The 20,131-nt window shown below is 57.1% G+C and overlaps 6 protein-coding genes across 6 annotated transcripts; 1 reads left to right on the forward strand and 5 right to left on the reverse strand.

Annotated features, from left to right (window-relative positions):
• Positions 1–151: 151 nt before the first annotated feature.
• On the reverse strand, positions 152–2,619 carry B0H18DRAFT_1197644 (uncharacterized protein; the record flags this gene model as incomplete). The annotated part of the gene is made up of 10 exons (XM_048036090.1): positions 152–536; positions 574–749; positions 796–973; positions 1,069–1,337; positions 1,455–1,659; positions 1,720–1,745; positions 1,878–1,933; positions 1,990–2,276; positions 2,471–2,559; positions 2,605–2,619. 10 exons carry the CDS (start codon positions 2,617–2,619, stop codon positions 152–154), a joined length of 1,686 nt encoding a protein of 561 aa, XP_047889251.1.
• A 1,073-nt stretch (positions 2,620–3,692) lies between these two features.
• On the reverse strand, positions 3,693–4,245 carry B0H18DRAFT_657134 (uncharacterized protein). The gene has a single exon (XM_048038984.1). It carries the CDS (start codon positions 4,092–4,094, stop codon positions 3,765–3,767), a length of 330 nt encoding a protein of 109 aa, XP_047889252.1. The 5' UTR covers positions 4,095–4,245; the 3' UTR covers positions 3,693–3,764.
• A 1,164-nt stretch (positions 4,246–5,409) lies between these two features.
• B0H18DRAFT_858243 (mate-domain-containing protein) lies at positions 5,410–6,679 on the reverse strand (the record flags this gene model as incomplete). Its single annotated transcript, XM_048039679.1, has 7 exons — positions 5,410–5,534; positions 5,597–5,822; positions 5,873–5,953; positions 6,006–6,145; positions 6,206–6,232; positions 6,287–6,375; positions 6,396–6,679. Coding segments are annotated over 7 exons (972 nt in total), but the record flags the coding sequence as incomplete, so codon positions are not given.
• A 1,603-nt stretch (positions 6,680–8,282) lies between these two features.
• On the forward strand, positions 8,283–9,644 carry B0H18DRAFT_1122706 (uncharacterized protein; the record flags this gene model as incomplete). Its single annotated transcript, XM_048034557.1, has 3 exons — positions 8,283–9,036; positions 9,084–9,589; positions 9,627–9,644. 3 exons carry the CDS (start codon positions 8,283–8,285, stop codon positions 9,642–9,644), a joined length of 1,278 nt encoding a protein of 425 aa, XP_047889254.1.
• Positions 9,645–13,944: 4,300 nt separating this feature from the next.
• On the reverse strand, positions 13,945–14,700 carry B0H18DRAFT_957684 (uncharacterized protein; the record flags this gene model as incomplete). Its single annotated transcript, XM_048042595.1, has 4 exons — positions 13,945–14,142; positions 14,172–14,287; positions 14,338–14,637; positions 14,685–14,700. 4 exons carry the CDS (start codon positions 14,698–14,700, stop codon positions 13,945–13,947), a joined length of 630 nt encoding a protein of 209 aa, XP_047889255.1.
• Positions 14,701–17,756: 3,056 nt separating this feature from the next.
• Positions 17,757–19,791, reverse strand: B0H18DRAFT_957685 (uncharacterized protein; the record flags this gene model as incomplete). Its single annotated transcript, XM_048042596.1, has 8 exons — positions 17,757–17,900; positions 17,960–18,239; positions 18,274–18,532; positions 18,710–18,816; positions 19,025–19,235; positions 19,382–19,463; positions 19,667–19,674; positions 19,731–19,791. 8 exons carry the CDS (start codon positions 19,789–19,791, stop codon positions 17,757–17,759), a joined length of 1,152 nt encoding a protein of 383 aa, XP_047889256.1.
• Positions 19,792–20,131: the final 340 nt, after the last annotated feature.

The raw sequence follows: 20,131 nt of genomic DNA on the forward strand, positions 1-20,131 counted from the left end.
GGCGTTGCCTCTGTGTGGTTGTGGTCGCCATGCGCGTAGTGTTCCGTGTCGCGACGTCGGTGTGCTTGACAGAGCTGGTGTCAACCACTTGTAGTGGTCGCTGTGTTGGCGCGATGGCTGGTACAGCGGCCCCTCATTGGTACGGCACTGATCACTCGGCCTCCCGAAGGGGCCAAAGCAACCGGCATATTCCATACGAGGCTGTTCGTAGTGGGTGGATAGCGGACAGTATGGTGGAAAGTACGTCCACGGTTGCAACTGGTCGTTCAAAGGGCGTAAAGCCGAGACTTCGTACGAGAGGTGGGTAACCAGTGAGTTGTATGTGAGACCATCTAGAATGAGAGAGGAATTTGCGCTGCTCGCGAATGTTCAAGTTGTAGCCGTCGCTCGAAGCCATGAACGTGAGGTAAGTAAACGAAGCTGCAAGACGCCCAGTCGTGCGGGCGCTTCCTGCTCGATCGTACGCCTCAGGCTCGCGGGCAAGAAACTCAGGCGGAGTCGGAGCACTCTTGACATTCCCAAGAGTGTCCACGTAGCTCATAGTCATACAATATATGCGTCAAACTAGTGTACATCAATCCAACAACTCTAGGACAATCTCCATCTTCGCAGAGCTCCCTGAAGCCCTGCGAGTTAGCACCACGACGGCTCGCGTCTCCGCCGGTAAGTACATTATCAGTCACCTCTCTTAATTCGGAAAGCTTCTTCGCATTCTTCCTTGATCGTCGGAGACTGTCCAATCTGTGCCCCTGAATCAGTCAAGAGAAGTGAACCTGAGACGAGTGCGAGGCTGACCTGATACTGACCGTCCTTCGCCGCGACATGCACCCACGACTCAAAGGCGGTCGTGGACCCCGATCGCAGGTAGTCTTCATACAACGCCACCAGTGAAGTCACGCTCCAAATTAAGAGGATGTCGAGCTTGCGCGCAAACCACGGGTGCGGGATCGAGGCGTCCTCGAGGAAGAAGACACTGATAATGTCCGAGTCAGTGCCCCCGGTCAATGAGTTCAGAAGCTGCAAATTCAATTCAGCTCTGCGCAATCTTCTGCACGAGTCCCGGCCTACCTTGATATCCGAAAGCGCTGAGGTGAGGCTTCCCACAAACGCGGGGAGGCAAGTGGCGGAATAGCATGGCCTCGCTTCGGCGCTTGACTCGTCTGCAAAGCCTTGAAGAGCTCTTGCAATTGGAGCGTTTGCTGGAGCGCCTGAGTGTTCTGTGGCGGAGTACCCTCGGCAGGCGCTATCGCGGTGGAGAGTATCTCGCCCAGTAGCTCCGAATGCAGCTGCCATACGCGGGGACCGACAAATGCGTCGGGAAGCGCGAGGAACGAATGCTAGCGATGCCGTCAGCTCACAAAATTAGAAGTCGGTCATACGGCGTCCAGAGGTCGGTCAGATCTGGATTTCTTATGTCGGCATGCCCATTCCCTTGATTAGCAGCCATGACTCACCTCTTTGAGTCGGTTCAAGCCAGCGTCGATGAAATGATGCGTGAGAGCGCGGTTGATAAGCATACCGTCGATGTATTCGTCAGCCAGGCGCGCGACAAAGCCCAGCTGCGCGAGGTTGCACGTCCCCATCTGCTGCACGAGCCATGCCAGGAACGTGCGGTTAACAGCCAGGCCCTCCGCATAGAACGTGCGCAGGAGCTCCAAGCTGTCGTGTCCGTCGGAGGATCAGGGCCTGGAGTCCGACGTTTGAGCGGAGAGAACTGACCAGGAGCTGAGCGCTGAGCGCTGAAGCTGAAGCGCGAGATCCAACGCTCATGGGCTTGTGGATTAGCGAGCATGTTCCATCTTGATGTTCAGCCCGGGGCGGGGTGTAATTGGCATGGCGATGTCCGCGAGCAGATTCTTCATGTAGTTGGTGCCCACGTTAGCCCATTCGATGCTGTACTGGGACGGGTTGTACCCCATTTTGTTGCGCAGGCCTGCCTGGACGACGTATGATTTCCAATTGTGCTATCGCGGAGGAAGTGGTACTCACGGATTCGTTCCCTCCCTCCGAAGACACGGAGGAACCAGACTACCCGGAAAATGGCGACGTCGTAGGACTGCAGGAGATCGAGGAGGTCGTGGCCCTTCGCTCTGTGCGGCACATTCTTACCGAGCTCAGGCTTGTATAATGCACTGCGCGTTGTTCGTAAAGTCGCCGAATTGCGCCTCCAGATGGTCAGCGCGTCGGGCAAGATGAGCGAGTGATTCAGCTCGAAGCCAAGCGTGCCAAACTTGGAGAGCGACGAGTTGCAGACAACGAAGTGTGCCTGGTCGGATCTGAGCGCGTTTTGTGGGGTGTACTGTTACTCGTTCTGGAGACACGTACTACGTAGACTTCTCGAGGGCGAGAACGCTAAAGGGAAGTGCCTCAGCGGTTGCTCAGTTCACGGTCTTCCCCGAGTGTGCAGGATACGAGCGAGGTTGTAATGCGGCTTAAATCCTTCAGGGTGGAGATGGCCTTCCCGACGCACTCGTTCTTAGGAGCCGTGAAGATAAGGCCAGGCTGAGTTAGGATGTAGGAAACAGAAGATGGGCATTCCGTACACTGCAGTGCGCTCGGCTATGTAGCTTCAAGTTTGGTCAGGATCGACCTGACGATTAGTACTATATACGAGTACATTGGTACTACGAGCAAATGCTCAAATAGGGTTGAGAGTCGTCGATTCCTCGCGTCGTCGGAGACAGGGTTCATTAAGTGTGTAGTGAGGTATCTGAGAGATCAAGAAAACGAAGGGAACGTGCGGGGCGCAGCCCGGACGGCTGCTCGGCTCAAAACCTCTGCCCATATTGTAGGTTGAAGACTTCGCACAGCGGGTGGAACGTAGACGAGAGGATATCATTACCAGGCTCGAGATGAGCCCTTTATATACCGTACAGTGGGTGGCTACCGAACAATAGCGAAACATATACAAAGCGCCGCTCGCAGTGGCAAGCGGTGCACATGCGAGGCTATGCATCGTGAAACAAAGCAAAGACGACTCACGGTGTAGGTTGCCTACGTGCTACGCACGTACTCCAACACTCCCCCTCAACCAAGCCGCGAAGCAGCTCCCATACAGTCCGTAAGACGCCGAGCTGCGTCGTGAGTCCTTGATGACGATCGCGAGCGAGTGCCTTCGTGAAGAGGTCGGCCGAGTTGATGTCCATAGGGCAGTACTGTAGCGAGACAGTGTCGGCCAGGATACACTCGCAGATGAAGTGATGTCGAATGTCGATGTGCTTCGAGCGCGAGTGGTTGACATTGTCTTTGGACAATGCAATTGCCGACTGGTTGTCCGCGTTGATAGACGTCGGCCCGTCTTGCGTGAATGTAAGCTCGGCGAGCAGAGCGCGTAGCCAGATTGTATGCCGAGTTGCATACGAGATGGCCATGTACTCAGCTTCCATGGTCGAGGGAGCGACTGTGGTCTGCTTCTTCGAGCTCCAGGCGACAATACCGTTGCCCACGAGAAAGGCGTAGCCCGAGATGGACCGCCTGTCGTCCGGGTTCGCGCCCCAGTCTGCAGTGGCGACGTTTGTAGTGATCCAAGCTTCGTTCGCGCGATGAGCGGGCGAGAAGTATGTGAAGATTCCCAGGATGAGGAAGCAAAGAGAGAATGTCACGGATATAGCAACCGGTGAACCCAGAAAGCCAAGGGACGTGTAGTGGACGAAGAAAACGTTGAGACCGATGTTTACAGGGGAAACCAGGATGAGGACGACGGTCGAGGCACGCATAATTCCTGTAGCATCAATTGAGTCAGTGGTTGCCCAGTCACAGAGGCATCAGTACAGCAAGGCACCTTGGCATTGAAGATACTTTTTAAGGCTCTCGAAGCCGATGTATCCTGGTGCCCCAAGTATTAACACGGTCATAAATCGCTGCACGTCGCGACTCAGGTCCGGCTGTTGACCAAGTGATAACAGGACGGGTTCTAGATTGGCCCACAAAAATCCGACGGGGATGAACAGAAGCCATAGAAGAACCAAGCAGCGCTGGAAATGAACAGACAGGGATTTCGGGTCTCCTCCGGCGAACGCTTGCGAACCAAGAGTGTCAAGAGCTGTGGTACCTCCTAGGGCGACGCACCATCCTGAAGTAACACATATTTTCATTTTTTAACAGCGACCAATTGAGTATTCTCACCTATCGTGGCCAACATAAATGAGAACGCTGCCACGGAAAGCTCATGGGGCCCCAGACGTCCGACGATCAGGACCGACACAGTTTGAATAGAATTCTGCAGCACGTATGATAAGGTCACTGAATTAAAAGGTTGCACTGAGTTCCCTTTGAAAACTGCAGAGGTGGAGTGCGCCTCACCAGGTACCAAGTCGACCAACAATGACTTGAGAAGCGGTACGAGCCCTTCCCTTTCTACGGATAACGGCGGGCCGGCTTCCGGTTGCGTAAGCAGCGTCACGGAGCTGTTCGAAACCGGTAGATCTGCGAAGGCATTCTGTAATCTCACTGGCAGGCCTACGCTGAGCAGAGGTTGCGTCTCGTCTGCGTTGGCGGAAGACATGAGCAGTATGGTATACAGCGCAAGACGAGATGGCTAGCGTCCATGCTCCGCCGTTTCCGGTGGTAACATAAATACCCTGGGGGCGCGCAGGAAACTCCGAGTAGACCGCTATCACAGCCTTGCATGGACTAGACCCAGCCCGCTGCCGCCGACATATCCGCACAGAACTGTGGATCACCGTCGCGTTGACAGGCACGCTAAAAATTCTCAAAGGAACGCTCGCACGTCCTGAGAGCGATTGCTTGAGTCGACCAAGTTGGAGCACGCACTGGACGACTCGTATTCCCAAGAGTCCATGCTGCTCTAGAAGCGCAATGTAGTGTAGTGTAGTGCTGATGATGGAAGGTCGAATTCGTGAGTTTAGTTCTAGAGGCGCACACCTTCCTTGTACGCGCCTAATCCGAGGCCAGCCATCTTCCGATCCGCGGGATTTGCGGAGTCTCTGCACCGCATGAGCTAAAAGTCGACGCAGACCGTACTTAGTAGCTCGGGGGTCTGCAGCTCAAGTCAGAACAGAGCGACGGGCGATTGAAGAGTCCAGACCGACTGAATAGCGGTACTCCGATACTCCTTTCAATTGTTGCACACCGAAAGTAGGAGACGCCCACATCCTCTGGGTCGAGTCATGACCAGAAACTTGAGAGCACTGATACTTTGGTTGATGAACTTGGCCACGTTTGCCGCTTTTCACCGGACGCCAGCAACCTCGCGCTCGTGGATAGGCCGTCTTGACTGTAAGGCGTAAGATGAAAGGGATACATTTCGTGTTTATTATGTAGCTGCTACATCGGGGATCGTATCTGCGAAGCCAGGGACGCATAATTGTTAGCCAATAACATATGAGATGTTTGATATATGAGAAATTTCCGCCCGGGACGTTACAGCTCTTCGGCATCTTCGTGGAACTGGCGGCGCTTCGCTTCTTCTCGGTTGCGCTCGATGCTATACTGGATCTCTTTGTCCCAGTCGGTGCCTAACCAAACGACGGCGTACTCGCCGAGGCCGACGATAAACAACGCCACCACTTGGCCTAAAGGAGAAACGAGCCCATAAGCTCAATCAATTCAAATGAACGGAATTGGCATGTCATACCCAGCCAGAGTCCCTGCAAGCCCATGTGTGTCCGCTGGTGGAACGCCAGAGTGATTCCGAGGGGCAGGGCAAGGACGTAGTACGCCACGAGGTTGAACATGGCCCCAAGGTGCTGACGCCCTGGCAGACGAATAGCGTTAGGCTGGCGGCTTATTAATTGAGACGCGGACTGCTTATCTTGCCCCCGAAGGACGCCGCCACACGAACCCGCTAGACCATCCGCGATCTGCAGACGAAATCGTTTGAATAGGTCCCTGAAATCGGCGGATGACGTACCTGGAAGGAAGCCACGAAGGGCATAACCCTGCTCACGAGCGCCACCACGTCTGTATCGTCGCTGAACAGGAAACCGAAGACCTGCGGAACGGATGAGGCGGCAGATGACCGGGACATGGGAGAATGCGCTCACGTTCCGTGTCGCAATCATGACGGTCATGACGACACATCCCACGACGACGCTGAGGAACGCAGAGGCATGGCTCGCGCGTTTCGCACCCGCTGCGTCTCGTGCCCCGATCAGATTCCCGACTCGTGCGGAGGCAGCCACGCCTATTTCATCGTCAGCGCGATTGGACTAGAAGCGAGCGGGCGCAGATGCACGCGACTGACCTATCCCGAACGGGATTGTGTTGAGGACTGGTCAGAGTGTCAATCGGGTGGGAGCAGCGCAGACGTAAAAGATAAACGGACTTTGGTCGGTGGTCATGATCACAGACTGCGCGGCGAGCGATAGGGAACTGAGCCGCCCAGCCGCTAGTGCGACGATTTCAAACGCAGCCCTGCGGCAAGTCAATCGGACCAAGATTCACGGCGAATCGCGATGCATCGATCGACTTGCCATTCTGTTCCTACCATAAAAATGCCGGGGATCGCGAGTTTGAGGAAGAAGGCACAGCTCTTGATGTCGAAGACGGTGGCGAGACGGATCCCGATCCAGGTCTGATTGCGGCGATGGGTGGGCGACAGGTATGTATAGAGACACAACAGGGAGAAACAGAGCCAGTAGGTGATGGATATAGCAACTGGTGATCCGAGCAAACCGAGCGGTGTGTAGTGGATGCAGTAGACGTTGAGCGCCAAGTCCGAGTAGCCCTCGAGGCGAAAGTTGCGGTAGAACACTTTGACGTTCAGATCGCTGCTCGATCCGCCGTACGTGATCGCAAAGTCTTGCGTACCCTTGAGGTACCGTAGGACATGTTTTGCGGCCTTCCAGTGGTCTTCGCTCGGTCGCGAGTTGTATTGCGAGAGCGTCTGGACGGCGTAGCTGATGTCCGGGCGTGTCCCGAGAGCCGCGTACATGAGACTGCCGACGAGGGCCTGGTAAGGCTTGGTCTTCATGTCGGAAGTGTCCGCGTTGGCTGGCGTCTTCGCGAGCTTGACGTGCGTGTCGAGCGGGGTCGAAACGGTCGAGCAGTCGGACATTGCGAATCGGTCGAGTACGGTCTGCACATACTGATGTTGTGATACCGTGAGGGTGCGTGCCGAGCGATCTCGAGTGATCTCGAGTGCTAAGAACTTGAAGTGCCGCATAGGCCCTTCGTCCTTGAGGTCGAACTTTGTGTCAAGTTCTTCCTTGAGTTCCTTCATATCTTCCTTTGAGTCTGCGAGAAATGCCATGTCGTCGACATGCACTCCTACGATGGCAAGGTGATCGTCCTTCGTGCGCCGGATGTAGACGCATGGGTCTGAGTGGAGTCGTGTAAAGCCAAGTGATAGGAGGGCGTCGTTCAACTTGATGTTCCAGACGCGCCCTGCCTGCTTCAGTCCGTAGTCGCGCCGAGCATGTACATACCTCGGCCGGTCCCGTCGTTGTATCCCTTCCATACCTGGGATCTGGCGGCCGGCCGGGATGTCGCGTAGCTCATAGACTTCGAGCTTCTTGAATTGGCCCATCTCGCGATCCATTGCGGCCTTCCAGTAAGGCCAGTATTCGCTCTTCATGGCCTCTTCGACAGTGTGAGGTTCCGAGAGCATCTCGGTGCCAGAGAGCGTGAGTAAGCAGAGGTGGTGTGCGAGTTCAGCGTCGGCCTCAGTGTCGTCCTCGACAGTGGCCTTCGGAGGTCGCCTCGGAGCGCCGGTGTGCAGTTGCCGGTAGTCCGTCCGAGGTTTGTCAGCGAGTCTGGAGCTGGTCCTGGGTGATGCGATCTTGGCGTCGATCGGGGCGCTTGTTTTCGGCGTCTCCGGTCCCTCGGTCTTCTTCGCCATCTCCCCCTGCTCCCCCTGCTCCGCAGCCGACTCGTCCTTACCACTCTCCCCCTCGAGTCGCGTAGGAGCTGACTCAATCATGTCCAATTCCTCGCCGTCATCCGGCTCTCCCTCGACCTCGAAGATTAAGTTTCGCGACTTGCCCATTGCGCCGGTCCTCGGGTTGTAGAAACGCCAGGCCTTGCTGCCTTCGGCGACGCCGGTGAAGATCATTTCTTCCGATTTGGCGTCAAGCTTCGTGCACTTCTAGCCCTCCTCAATTAGAATTTATTGGGCCAATTTATTTGTTGCCACCACAGCTTGGCCGGCGACGGTCGTGAGGTTCGACGAGATCCGGATGATTGCGTTGCTCGGTGGCCGCGCGCGAGCTCGCGCGCATCTGGTAACCCTAGGATAGGAGTGAGTCGGACTTTGAAGTCAGAGCGCCCTCGCTCGCAGGAGGAGGACACGCACTTGCCTTACTAGTGCACTCACATCGTCCATGCCGTTGTACGGTCAGGTGCCGTATGACGGTGGCCCTCAGCAGCCTCGCGCACAGCAAATCCCTGGGGGCCTTGCTCTACAGCGCAACCTGCCGGCTCCTCACCCATCTCGCAACTGGCTGCAGGCCCAGCCACCCGACCCTCACCGCGACGCGTTTCCATTCGCACCGAGGCCGACCTTCGAGCGCGTCCCAGACGTGCCGGATCTCAACGCGGGAAACGCGTTCGATTTCGGTGGCGCGAACGCGGGAAACGTCCCTGGCGCAAACGCGCTCAATTTCGACGGTGCGAACGCGTTCAACTTCGACGCTGCGGACGCGCCCAACCTCGATGGTGCGAACGCGTTCCATCCCAATGGGGCCGCGAACGTGTTCAACTTCGATGCCGCGAACGTGCCCAACTTCGAGGCCGCGAACGTGTTCCATCCCAATGCCGCAAACATCCTCAACTTCGACCAGCGAGGTGTCTTCGACGCGCAGCCGCCAATGGACGCTGCTCGCTGGCCAGTCCCTGTGCCCGCAAACAACGCACGAGGCTCTGCAGGCGATCTTCGAGCCCCAAGTGTACGTCCCGAAAACGCGTTCGACTTCGCGCCGAAGCCGTCTCACAACGCTGTGCTACCCCCGGGCCATATCCGTCTACCCGCCCCGCCCATAGCAGCTCCCTACCGTCCAGGACCCATGCGAGATGTCCGAACGAACGGCTTCGCAGGACCACGTCAGGATCCCGTACAGGCTGTTCAGCGAGAAGCAGGTATGTTCTTTCCCGTAGGACTTGTAATTCGCTGACATGGTGTGTAGGGCATCCTGCAAATCCTGTGCGTGAAGACCCTCCCGGGCCCCTTGTACCAGAGCGAGCACCAATGGTCCCGCCAGCAACTCCAGCAGCTGCGCGACGCGCTACACCGAAGAGCGCATCGAGTTCGCGTGGATCTACTACCTCACAGCAAGCCCAGCCCAAGACGCCTGCGACACCGTCGAAAGCTACGGAGAGCACCAAGCGCGGTGGGAAGGCGAGCGGGAAACGTACGGCTAGTCAGACGCCAGCGTCTTCGAAGGCTAAGCAGCCCGCCAAGCGTGGCGGACTCGGAAGCAAGGGCGGGGAGGGGAACCGTCGTGAACACGGGACGTCAGATGAGGAGATCGCAGAGTTGTCGCAGGCTCAGCGCGAGGCAGCGGCGTTGAAGAAGGGTGACGCCGAGGCGGACGAGGATAGTACTGACCTGGACGACGAGGACAGTGATGAGGAGGGTGCTGAGGGTGGAGGCGGCAAGAAGCGCGGGCTCTCGGAAGCGCAGAAGCACAAGGTGATCCAGTACATCACAAGCCCTGAGGTCTGGCCAGAACATCGACCGCACATGAAGGCCAATGCGACACATGTACGTTCTCTCCTATTCTCGCTGCTTCTTCTTGCCCGTGGCAACCTCCTCCGGTGTCTTGTCCTTGAGTGCACGCGTAGGTGAGCGATTCTTTAGGTAACACGCGTACTGAACAGCATCTTTCCAGAGTTTCTTCGGCAGGTCGCGCGCGTGCAGCATCGCGCGCGCATGTTCCACCAGCGTCCGGTTGATCCGTTCGGCGATACCATTTTGGGCAGGCGAGTCCGGGGCGGTGGTCTCGAGAGTGATCCCGGTTTCGATCAGGTAGGCTTCGAATTCCTTTCCGATGTATTCACCGCTGTTGTCTGCCCGCAGGGTCTTCAACTCGACATTGAACAATGTCTTCATCATTGCGCGGTACTCCTTAAACTTCGACAGCACCTCCGACTTCTGCCGCATCGGGTAAGTGACAGTTCGTCGTGCCTTGATGTCCGTGAATGACACATAATACAGCTGACCTCCGATTGCTGCGGTCCGAGCCGGTCCCCACACGTCCGAGACAGTCAGATCGCCGATCTCTTTGACCTCGGTGAGTGATTTCTTCGGAAACGGCTCGACGTGCTGCTTTGCCTCCACGCAGGTCTTGCACTGCTCGTGCGTCGGTGCTGACTCGTCGATCTCTAGACCCGTCACCATCCCCTTGCGCTTAAGACCGCGCGGGCGTCCATGTGGCCGAAGATCCGGTGCCACTTGTCCAACGTCTTCCACTGCTTCGGGCGCACGTGTGCCGCGAGGTGAGTCTTCTCCTCGCGTTCTGGGCTGATGACCATGCGATACAGGTAGCGCGAGATCCGGCTGCCGCGCAGAAAGGTGCGTCCTTTCTCATCCTTCGCATCCAACTGTCCACCACTGATCTCAATCCTGTGGCCAGCTGCCTCCAGTCGTCCGAGTGAGACAAGGTTGTGGGGGATCGCAGGTGCGTGGACAACGTCTTTGAGGGTGATCGACTTTTGCTGACCATCTACGTCCGCATGGACCTTGATCGTCCCTCGTCCAAGTACTGCAGTCGATCCAGAACCGTTCAGCGTCGCGCCCGGCGTGGTGCGGTAATCCGAGAAATACTCCCGACGACGCGCAACATGCACCGTCGTTCCCGTGTCCCCGAGCCAATCGTCGGCATCAAGAGCTGCGAGTGCGAGGTCGCCGTCCATGTGTGACGCGGTGTCCGTGGCTATGAACGCGTAGTCGCCACCTGCGTCTGACGTATCTGCCACCATTGCCTTCTCCTCGCTGCCCTTGCCTTTGTCCTCGCTGGACTTCTGCTCGGTGCGCTTCTTCTCCTTCTTTCTCCTCGCCGCTCCCTCGTGATCTGGGCAGTCTGCCTGGTATCCTGGCTTGTTGCACTTCCAGCAGTTGGGTAGGGGTCGCTTGCCCTTCCCTTTCGACTTCTGGAACTTCCCATGCAAGGCCGTCTCCTCGGCGCGAGACTTTACGCGCCGATCCTCGTCCAAGATCCGAGCGATCAATTTCGCGGAGTCCTTCAAGCCCGTGCGATAGTCAAGGGCCGCCGTGAACGTATTCCACGACTCCGGGAGTGCGGTCAGTATGGAGATCGAAAATTCCTCCTCCGAGACTGTTTGCTGAAGCGTCAGCAGGTCATCTCGGTGACCTGTCATCTGTCGAATGAACTCTTCGACGTCCTGGTCCTCCGTGCATGCAGCACGGAACATCTTGCGGCGCGCCTGAACGATCGCGAGGACGCCCTGCGCCTCATACATTGTCTCGAGCTTCTTACAAGCATCGTGACTCGTCTGCGCCGCCTTGACGTAGATAAGCACTTTATCGGCCACCCGCAGCCGAATCGCGGTAAGTGCCTTGCGATCCTTCGTCTTCCAGGTACTGATCTCTTTCTCCCTCGCCTCCTTCTCCTCTGCCTTCACGCCTGCTTCCGATGGCGATGGACACTTGAGGTCGCCACTCACGTAGTCCCACATGTCAGCGTCAATCAAGATGTCCGAGAGGCGCACCTTCCAGGTCTGCCAGTTGTCGGCGCCGGTGAGTGACTCGATCTTGTATCGAAGAATGTCGGCCATAGTGACGAGTTAAGAGTAGAGGGCGAATAAGATAACAAGCAGAGATTAGTGCCAAAAGGTAAGTCTTGATAGTCTTCGGTTAGAGCTGTACAGCGGGGCTCATAACCTATTGTAGGTTGAAGACTTCGCACAGCGGGTGGAACGTAGACGAGAGGATATCATTACCAGGCTCGAGATGAGCCCTTTATATACCGTACAGTGGGTGGCTACCAAACAATAGCGAAACATATACAAAGCGCCGCTCGCAGTGGCAAGCGGTGCACATGCGAGGCTATGCATCGTGAAACAAAGCAAAGACGACTCACGGTGTAGGTTGCCTACGTGCTACGCACGTACTCCAACAGCCCAGACCTGTGGGGACCGGTGAGCTGCTAGGGCGGGCGGGCAATAGCAGGTTTCGCGCGGTGAATTAAGGTCGGGCAGTGAAACACGTCGAGCCACCGAAACCGAGTCGTCTGTGGCGGTGTGAAGAACGCGATGCTGAGGGAGTGGAGGGTGGGGAAAAGAATGGAAGAGGATTCCTAGAGCTGCGATTCTGTAAGCCTAGGGAATCCGGAGTGACGGCGCAGAGGCTAGAGAGGCCACGCGCGCCACTCCTTCCGCGTTCGCACATAGCCTTGCTTCTGCGCTCAGCTCGTGCCTCGCCTCTCTCAGAATACAAAGTCAGGATAACTGGCGACTCTCACTCGACGCCGTCGGAATCGCGGAGATGGCGGTGCATCAATCGCGTCGCCTGGAACACCACAACTTAGCGCTTGAACTGCGTGTCAGGTGTGCTCGAGTGCAAGACGTTCGCAAGGTGCTCCTGTCAGCGCGTAAGTAGACGGCGGGCGCAGCCTAACTCCTGATGAGTCATGCAGGCTGCCCGAACGATACGGACGTTCCCGTCGGCAGAGCACCATCGCGAGATCTATGGTCATGCCAGTATGACATACGTTGTCCGCAGCCATTCAACGACGTGAATGCATGGGAGCGCAGCGGGTTTTGCAAATAGAATTGTGCGGCCGGATACAGAGCTACGGACGTGAATCCCAGATGCGGCCTGAGTCTGAGCGTGGTACCTGGAAATGTCCGCGTGCATTGACAATACCGGGCAGTATATCCCAAGTATATCCTCCCTCTGATGGGGCAGGCCTGACTCTAAGAATAGCGCAAATGCTACGCTAGGCCCATAAGCTTAGGCTTCACAGGGCCCATACCATTCGAAAGCTCGCCCTTTTGTGAGTCAGGAGCGACATCCTATAGAGGCTGCAACGTGCAACGCCGTGGCCCTATACTACTTACACACTCACGGACAATTGCGGCGCACATGGCCGGCCCTTGCACCCGCACCGTGCCCGTACCGCTGTTGGGGTATCTAATACTATAGGTAAATATTTGGTCAAAGCCGGGAGAACCTCGAAAGATTCGCACGTGTGAGCCTGTGCGACCGAGACGATCGTCACATTGAGACAGCCTCCTCAGGCTCCCCCGTACACAACGTCGTCGCTGCTGCGGCTGCCAGTGTGGGTGTCGACGCTAGCCTGCAGCGAGCGTGCGGCGCAGCGTCGAGCAGCCGAGGCGCGGGAGAGCGCAAGACAGTAGCTCCAAACGCAGCTGCCATACGCGGGGACCGACAAATGCGTCGGGAAGCGCGAGGAACGAACGCTAGCGATGCCGTCAGCTTCCTCCGAAAGATTCACGGTCCTGTCAACAGTCACGCTCTGGTCTCAGCGCTTGACGGTCTCACCTTCCATATCCGGATACCGGTAGCCACCGGCGTTCTCAGCTACCGTTCGCACCTCGCTCGGCCCCCTGTAACTCTCGTCTGCTGCTCGACTCGCCCGTTCTGTCGCACTCATAGAAACATCGCCGTCCGTGCGGCTGAGGCATTGTATTTACGCCACCGTAGGGTAGTATTACATGCAACCAGAATCAATTAGCTCGCGAGCAACGATACACGAGGACGGTCATAGGTAGGGACGTGAATATCGGCCACTTGCCAAGGATGCTACTAAAGCCCAGAAGGTTCAAAAACGCAGCTGCCATACGCGGGGACCGACAAATGCGTCGGGAAGCGCGAGGAACGAACGCTAGCGATGCCGCCAGCTCACAATATTAGAAGTCGGTCATACGGCCGTACAGCCCGGGACGCACCGCTACTAGGTTCTTCAACGTGCTCCTCGTTCAGAGGTCGGTCAGATCTGGATTTCTTATGTCGGCATGCCCATTCCCTTGACTAGCAGCCATGACTCACCTCCTCGAGTGTGTTCAAGTCTTGCATGCGGCGACGCCCAAGACTGCCTTGTTCTTCAGAGGACCTACCACCTTGCGCGCGGTGACCTGAATCGGCTCCTCTACCCGTCCCCTAGCGCCGTGGGCGACCTCGACTGCATAGCCCGACTGCGAGAACCTGTTGAGGCCCCAACTGTACATCTTGCCAGACTTGGTCACCAGAGGCGTGTGGTCCTGGCGGTGCGCCACCGAGGCGAACGTACCGCTGAAGTGCGGGAGAAGGACGAGGCTGGACTGCGTGTGCTGCCCAGGCCCCCAGCGTCCCCGCTCCCAAAGCCGCACACGCGCAGGCTCGCGTGGGGCTCGGACGTGACCACCACTGCGAAGCCATCAATCACCGCACACCGGAATCGGACGATCGCTGCGCACCTGTGTGAGGCCTCGACATGGTGACGACTTGCCCCACGCGGATGGGCGCGAATCGCGCGTCGACGTTCTCCTTCTCCTTCGCCGCGGATCCCTCGGACGGGCGCACGACGACCTGTTCTGGGTAGACCCTGTCGTCGCCGTTGCCCAGACCGAGTGCCGCGTTGCGATTTGCGCCCCATGTCAGTAGATCCGCTGAGCTTGTGTCGTCGCTCGCGGGCTTCGTGCCCTCGAGCGTGGAGTTGTAGAGGTCGGAGGTGATGTAGCCCCCAGGTCGCGCAGGGTCACGTCTATGTCCGAGCGCTGGAGGAAGAGAATGGTGGTGGAGAGATTGCCGCGGTAGAGCGCACGGTGGACGGCGCTCATGGGACTCGGTCTGTTCCAGGACTTGCCGCCGCCGCTGCTGAATGCTGAGCCCGGAAGCCTGAAGTCGGCAGCCTCCGCCGCCGTCGAGTAGGCGCTGAAAGGCCTACTGGTTCCGTCGGTGGAAGTGAGCGTGGAGCACGGTCATACGATGGAGGGGCGGACGAGACGACCTAGAGGAGCCGGGCGACTCCCTGCCTAGATCGAGTGGTCCTGACTGCTACACCCGAGGGGATGTAGCGGTGAGCTCGAGCGCAAAGGCGAGCTGCTCGGTGAGACGGAGGAGAGATAGCTACTCCCGGGGGATGCAGCGGCGAAGAGGGGCCTGCGGAGAGTGCGGGGTGGATGGCGCGATAAACGACCGGAGAGGCGAGTAAGCTAGGAAGACGCTAGAGGCCGAGTAGATCGCGGGCCTGTGGACACCGAAGGGGGCAGCGGTTGTTGCGGATAGCTGGTGCAGCGCGTGCGAGCGTGGCGTGAGGGTGGGGCAGGGATCGGTGCCCGGCGGGCGTGGGGAGCTTACGTGCGGGCGCAGGGATTGGCTGGAGCGTCCCGCCACGTCACGTACATCTCCGCCAACGACAAATGAGCTCCCCTCTCCGGTGCCCCTGCGCGCCGGCACGCGTCCTTCCCCGCGCTTTGGGGCGTACCTTAGACGCGCTACAGCCAAAGGAATTAGTGACCACAGACGAGTCTGTGACGCTCCCAAGTGGCAGCCGTCGGGTCACGAGCCCCTACTGACCATCCCAGTCAACGAGCAAGCCCACCATCCCAGTCAACGACGTGCAAGCACGCGACGTTCGGGAACGACTGCGATGAGTATCATGAGTCAACGGGGCAAGTGAGCCAACATCGCTCGGCCGGCTCGTCTACGAGGCGCTAGCAATCAGTGAACATGAAACAAAGATGAGAAAGAATGCTCACCTCTCAGTTGCCCGACCGCCGGACGGCGGTATCGATGTTCACAGTCAGCCCAATACATGAGACCACCTCAGCAGTCATCGACTCGACAAGAGGAGGGAGGGCTAGCTATGACGACTACGCGCGAGGGGACACATCACAAGCTTCTCCCTGTGCATACTGCGTCAGCGCTATGCCAGCATGAGTGTTAGGCTGACAACGTACCTGACACAACGTCACTGGACGTCGTCTTCGCCCTGTCCACCGTTCGCGAGGTGTCGCTCGCTGGAGGGCGATACGTGTACGTTACCGTTCCGCCACTGATGTCAGATTGATGATTCCCCACGAAGGCAGCTGTCGAGCAGGCGCTGCTGCAGGGGAACGCACGGGGAACACGTGCTCTTAGCTGTAAGTAGTGGGCTATTGTCGAGTATCTCGGCGCATAGCAGGGCGAACAGCGCGGACGAAAGTCTGTACGCCGAGCTTGTCCCCTTGTTCACGACGAACACAGCGCGTAACGGCTCGTCTCGGGCTACTCAGGGAGGATGCGATTGGGCGGGGCGGGGGTTCTGGTGGAGAGTGCCAGAGGGAGGTGAGTGCCGTCCTGACGGTTCCTGATACTGACTTACTCGCTCGCCAGACTGAACATGGGGAGAAGCGCGGAGCAAGGAGCGGCGTGGGAAGGACGCGAGCAGCGAGCGTTGAGCTGCGGACCAGGACGGCGGGCGGGGGCAGGGGTCTGAGTAACGTGCGGCTTCGTCGTCTGGACCGTGGCGCGATCAGTGCAAGCGGGCAGCGTGTTGTGGACGAAGGAATAGCCACGTTGTGTTCTCTATCTGCCACTTTTGACATGACAAAGGGATGTGTGGGCGAGGAACCAACGCGATGGCTCCCAATTCGCGCAGCGAACTCCCGGCCTGCGATGTCCCTCAGACAAGCTATGTGGATATGGGTCGCTGGAGGCACACCCGAGACACGAAGATGACTTCGTTCGTGTCCAGAGGCAAGTCTAAGAATGAAATCTTGAGCCTAAAGGCAACGACGCACCTCATACCTGCCAACCATCAGCCCTGAGCACCCCTCGTCTAGCTACCGTCCCTGTTCATTCTGCGGTTGTCAGCGAGCGTTGTGTCTGCCTCGAGCAAATACGTCAAGTTCAACTGACGCAAACCACACTCCTGCGATCGCGATCCACAAGTCCCGCCGAGCTGGGCGACGTTCAGAATGTGAGAACACCTCCTCGGCGGTATCGACTCTTGACAGTCATGATACTTGCGGAACACTCACGAGGTTCGCATATCGATGGGTGTTCATACGCCTCTGTGGCCCGAGCAACAGGCAACCCGGGATTGAGTGACAAACAGGTCCGGGTCGTATTCAGAGCAGCGACTCTCACTCAGCACCGCGAAAAGGTTTCCGAGGCGAACAACGGACGTACGACCATGACGGGGTGACGATGCGTATCTGACTGATTGGCAGTGATTGCCCGTGTTACCAAGTTCTCCACTGCGCGAATCGGTGTGACGGAGGGATGCAGAGGGAAGGCGCTGAATCACAGAGAGGGTGGGTCTTGGGTGGCTCCGGTCCCGGCACGTCTGGATGATGACAACGCTTCGCTCAGAAGTAAGCAGAGCGGGCAAGAGGGGGGGGGGGTCACTGTCTGGTCTGACAGCGACAGGTTCGTCGCCTGCCGTGAGCTGCTGAGTACTGAGGAGGGTCTTGTCTCAAAAGGGCGACGCGCGGAGTCCCGCGCGATTACATAATTAGGTGTGACCTACCAGTATAGCGGGTACCTGGGCGTAAGCACATACCGTCGGTAGAGAGGCGAGACGACGGTAGTACGTCTTCCAGTCATTGAGCTTCAAGGTGGGAGTGGACAGTCACGCCGCCAGGCAGAGGATGCTTGTGAGTAGTTACGTATGGACATCTACTAAGGTTACACACGCATGTACGTAGCACACACCTCACCAATTATATACCCTCTTCCTCTCTGGTTAGACGGACAGACAATCAGTCCGGTGGTGCTGCATCAGCCATATAGACCCTATACGCCGTCCCTACGACCTGCCTGGCGTCTCAATCTCAGGCTACGCCTAACGCCTTCTCTACAATAAACAATAAAATCAGAGGGGTACGCCTGAGTGTTGAATCAGGGACACTCACTTGACCTTTTGCTTCTCCGGCAAACATTGGGTAGATTTGCTGTGTTTTCGCGTATGGTTTGAGCGTTTGGCAGAAGACGAGGAAGGTGTAGAAGGTGTAGATAATGAGGAAGGCGTGGAAGTAGTAGACGAGGAAGTGGGCTGTTGGGCAAGAGAAGTATATTCAGGGCTCATTGAAGCATGAAATGTAGGACACTCACCTTTCCCGCCTCTTTCCCTGCCTCGTCTTCGCTGTCTGTGACGAGGTCTATGACCACACGTTTTTTAAGTTCGACCTTTGGGGCAGGTGGCGGAGGGAAATGCGAATAATCCTTAGTGTTGAGGTATCCGCAATACACGAGACCATCTTCCTCCAATTTGGCCTTGTGGATTGCACTCTTCCCTATGTCGGCACGGTAGAAACCAAGGTATTGGACCTCAGGCTGTGGCGCTGGGGCTGGCATAGCTTCCAGAAGTTGCTGGGGAAGCACACAAGTCAACCTTAATCAGGGCTTAGCACCGGGCGTGAGCTCACCTCTGCGTGTCCTGGAGGTCTGTGGCAGTGGTGGCTCGAGGCGATTGCGAAGGCGATTGCAACCGGGGTTCACCGAATTGAGCGCTTCCGACTTGCAGATCAATATTGACCTCATTGACATCCCGGACTTGTGGTTGCACTCCCCGTCGATTGTCGGTGCAGATCGCACGACCAAGGTCGAGGGCAAGCTCAAGGTATTGCCATTGGACCAACCGGAGCATGTCTTGCCAGCGAAGAAGGTCAACGTTCCTCTCGACGACTACGTGTAGGCAATCCATGAGCCACATTTACGTCCTCGCACGTTCGTCCGCCAATTGAGGATGGGCGATTTAAAGGCAAAGCCCCCGCACCACGTCAATCCCAGTGAAAAGTCCGAAATATAAGAGCGAGAATACAATCGAATGATTGTGTGTCGATCGCCGAGATTCGTACAAACCAGTTTTCAGACTATTGAGTGACACAAAGTTTGCCGAAATCGTATCAGAGAGATTGCCATTGAGCAATATGTGCAGCGCATCGCCTGCCATCGAGTGCAGTCCCTTCCTATCAAATTAGATGGAGGTGACCATCGGGTGTCCTCGAATTCCATCGAGTAGTTCAGTTCAGTAGGAAGTGGTATGCATCGAATATCATCGAGTGAGTACGATTACATGTGTACTGACGATAACTATTACTAGTAGTACTAGATAACCTGTAACTCTGACGGGGATTAATGAGTGCAAAGCGTCGGCTGGCCAAGGCGTCGACTCACTGGTACTGGGAATGCGTCGTCCTGCTCGCATGCCGTCTTGCTCGCATGCTGTCCTGCTCGTCACTGCCTTCTCGTCTGCAACCCGCCGTCCTGCTTGTGCGCGGTCTTCCCAGTGTCTGCCCGCCGTCCTGCTCCTGCGTGTTACCGTTCTGCTCGGATACTGTCTTGGCCGCACGTCGTCTTGATCGCGAGCTGTAGCCTGTTTTGCTCGCTGCCGCGATTGGTTTTGCTCGTCATTGAGCAGCCGGCCAAATCGTATGAGTTGTAGGTGCCGATGAACGATGGGCATGTGCGTTGGGCGCCGGCTGTGGATCTGATAGTACAGTTAGGCTGCTTAAGTTTGAAGAATGAGCTTACCATTATCGAAACACGTCTCGATACCAACTTCGCCGTACACTCTAGTAGTTGACTTCAACTTGTTGCATCTTGACTGCTCTGCCTGAGTCACGCCAACGAATCAGTCTTCGTATAGGCGAGTGGCTGCGAGTGAGTGCGAGGGTGTGTGATCATGAGCGAGCGGGAGGGCAGGCGCGGCGTCTTGCTCATGCGTCATCTTGCTCTGCGGCATCGGCGCGCGCTGTCCTGCTCGTGCGCCGTCTTGTCTGCCGGTCGACTTGCCCACCTGATGTCCTGCTCACTCACTGTTCTACCTGCATGCCGTGTTAGTCACACCCTGTCGTTGTTGCTCGCCGTCCTGTTTGCTCACCGTCTTTCTCGCCGGCAGCGCTAGTGCCGAGAACAGGTCTACCCTGGGCGTCCAGAGGCATAGCGGGACCCTTATCTGCGCGCAGAGAGGTCCTCTTTATTCGACTGCATTGAAGTACACCGGTGAGACTACTTCTCGTATTCGATCTTATTCGCCCCGAAAAACGGGGCTTTTCACTGGGCGTCAATCCTCATTACCTCGAACACCTTGTGCACTCCACTCGGGCTTGCGACAGAGCGCAACTGGGCTCGTCGCGGCTTACAGGTTCCTGTCTGCGTGTGATTGCGACTGTGAGTGATACCTCATCTCCAACTATAATGCACACTGTAGGAAGAGAATTCATTTGTTTCACGTGTTCCTTCCATGTAAATGTACTGCCGGAGTCCATCACACAAACATGA

This window comes from Fomitopsis serialis (assembly GCF_022376445.1).
Source record: "Fomitopsis serialis strain Sig1Antser10 chromosome Unknown B0H18scaffold_82, whole genome shotgun sequence".
In the NCBI taxonomy this organism is placed as follows: domain Eukaryota; kingdom Fungi; phylum Basidiomycota; class Agaricomycetes; order Polyporales; family Fomitopsidaceae; genus Fomitopsis; species Fomitopsis serialis.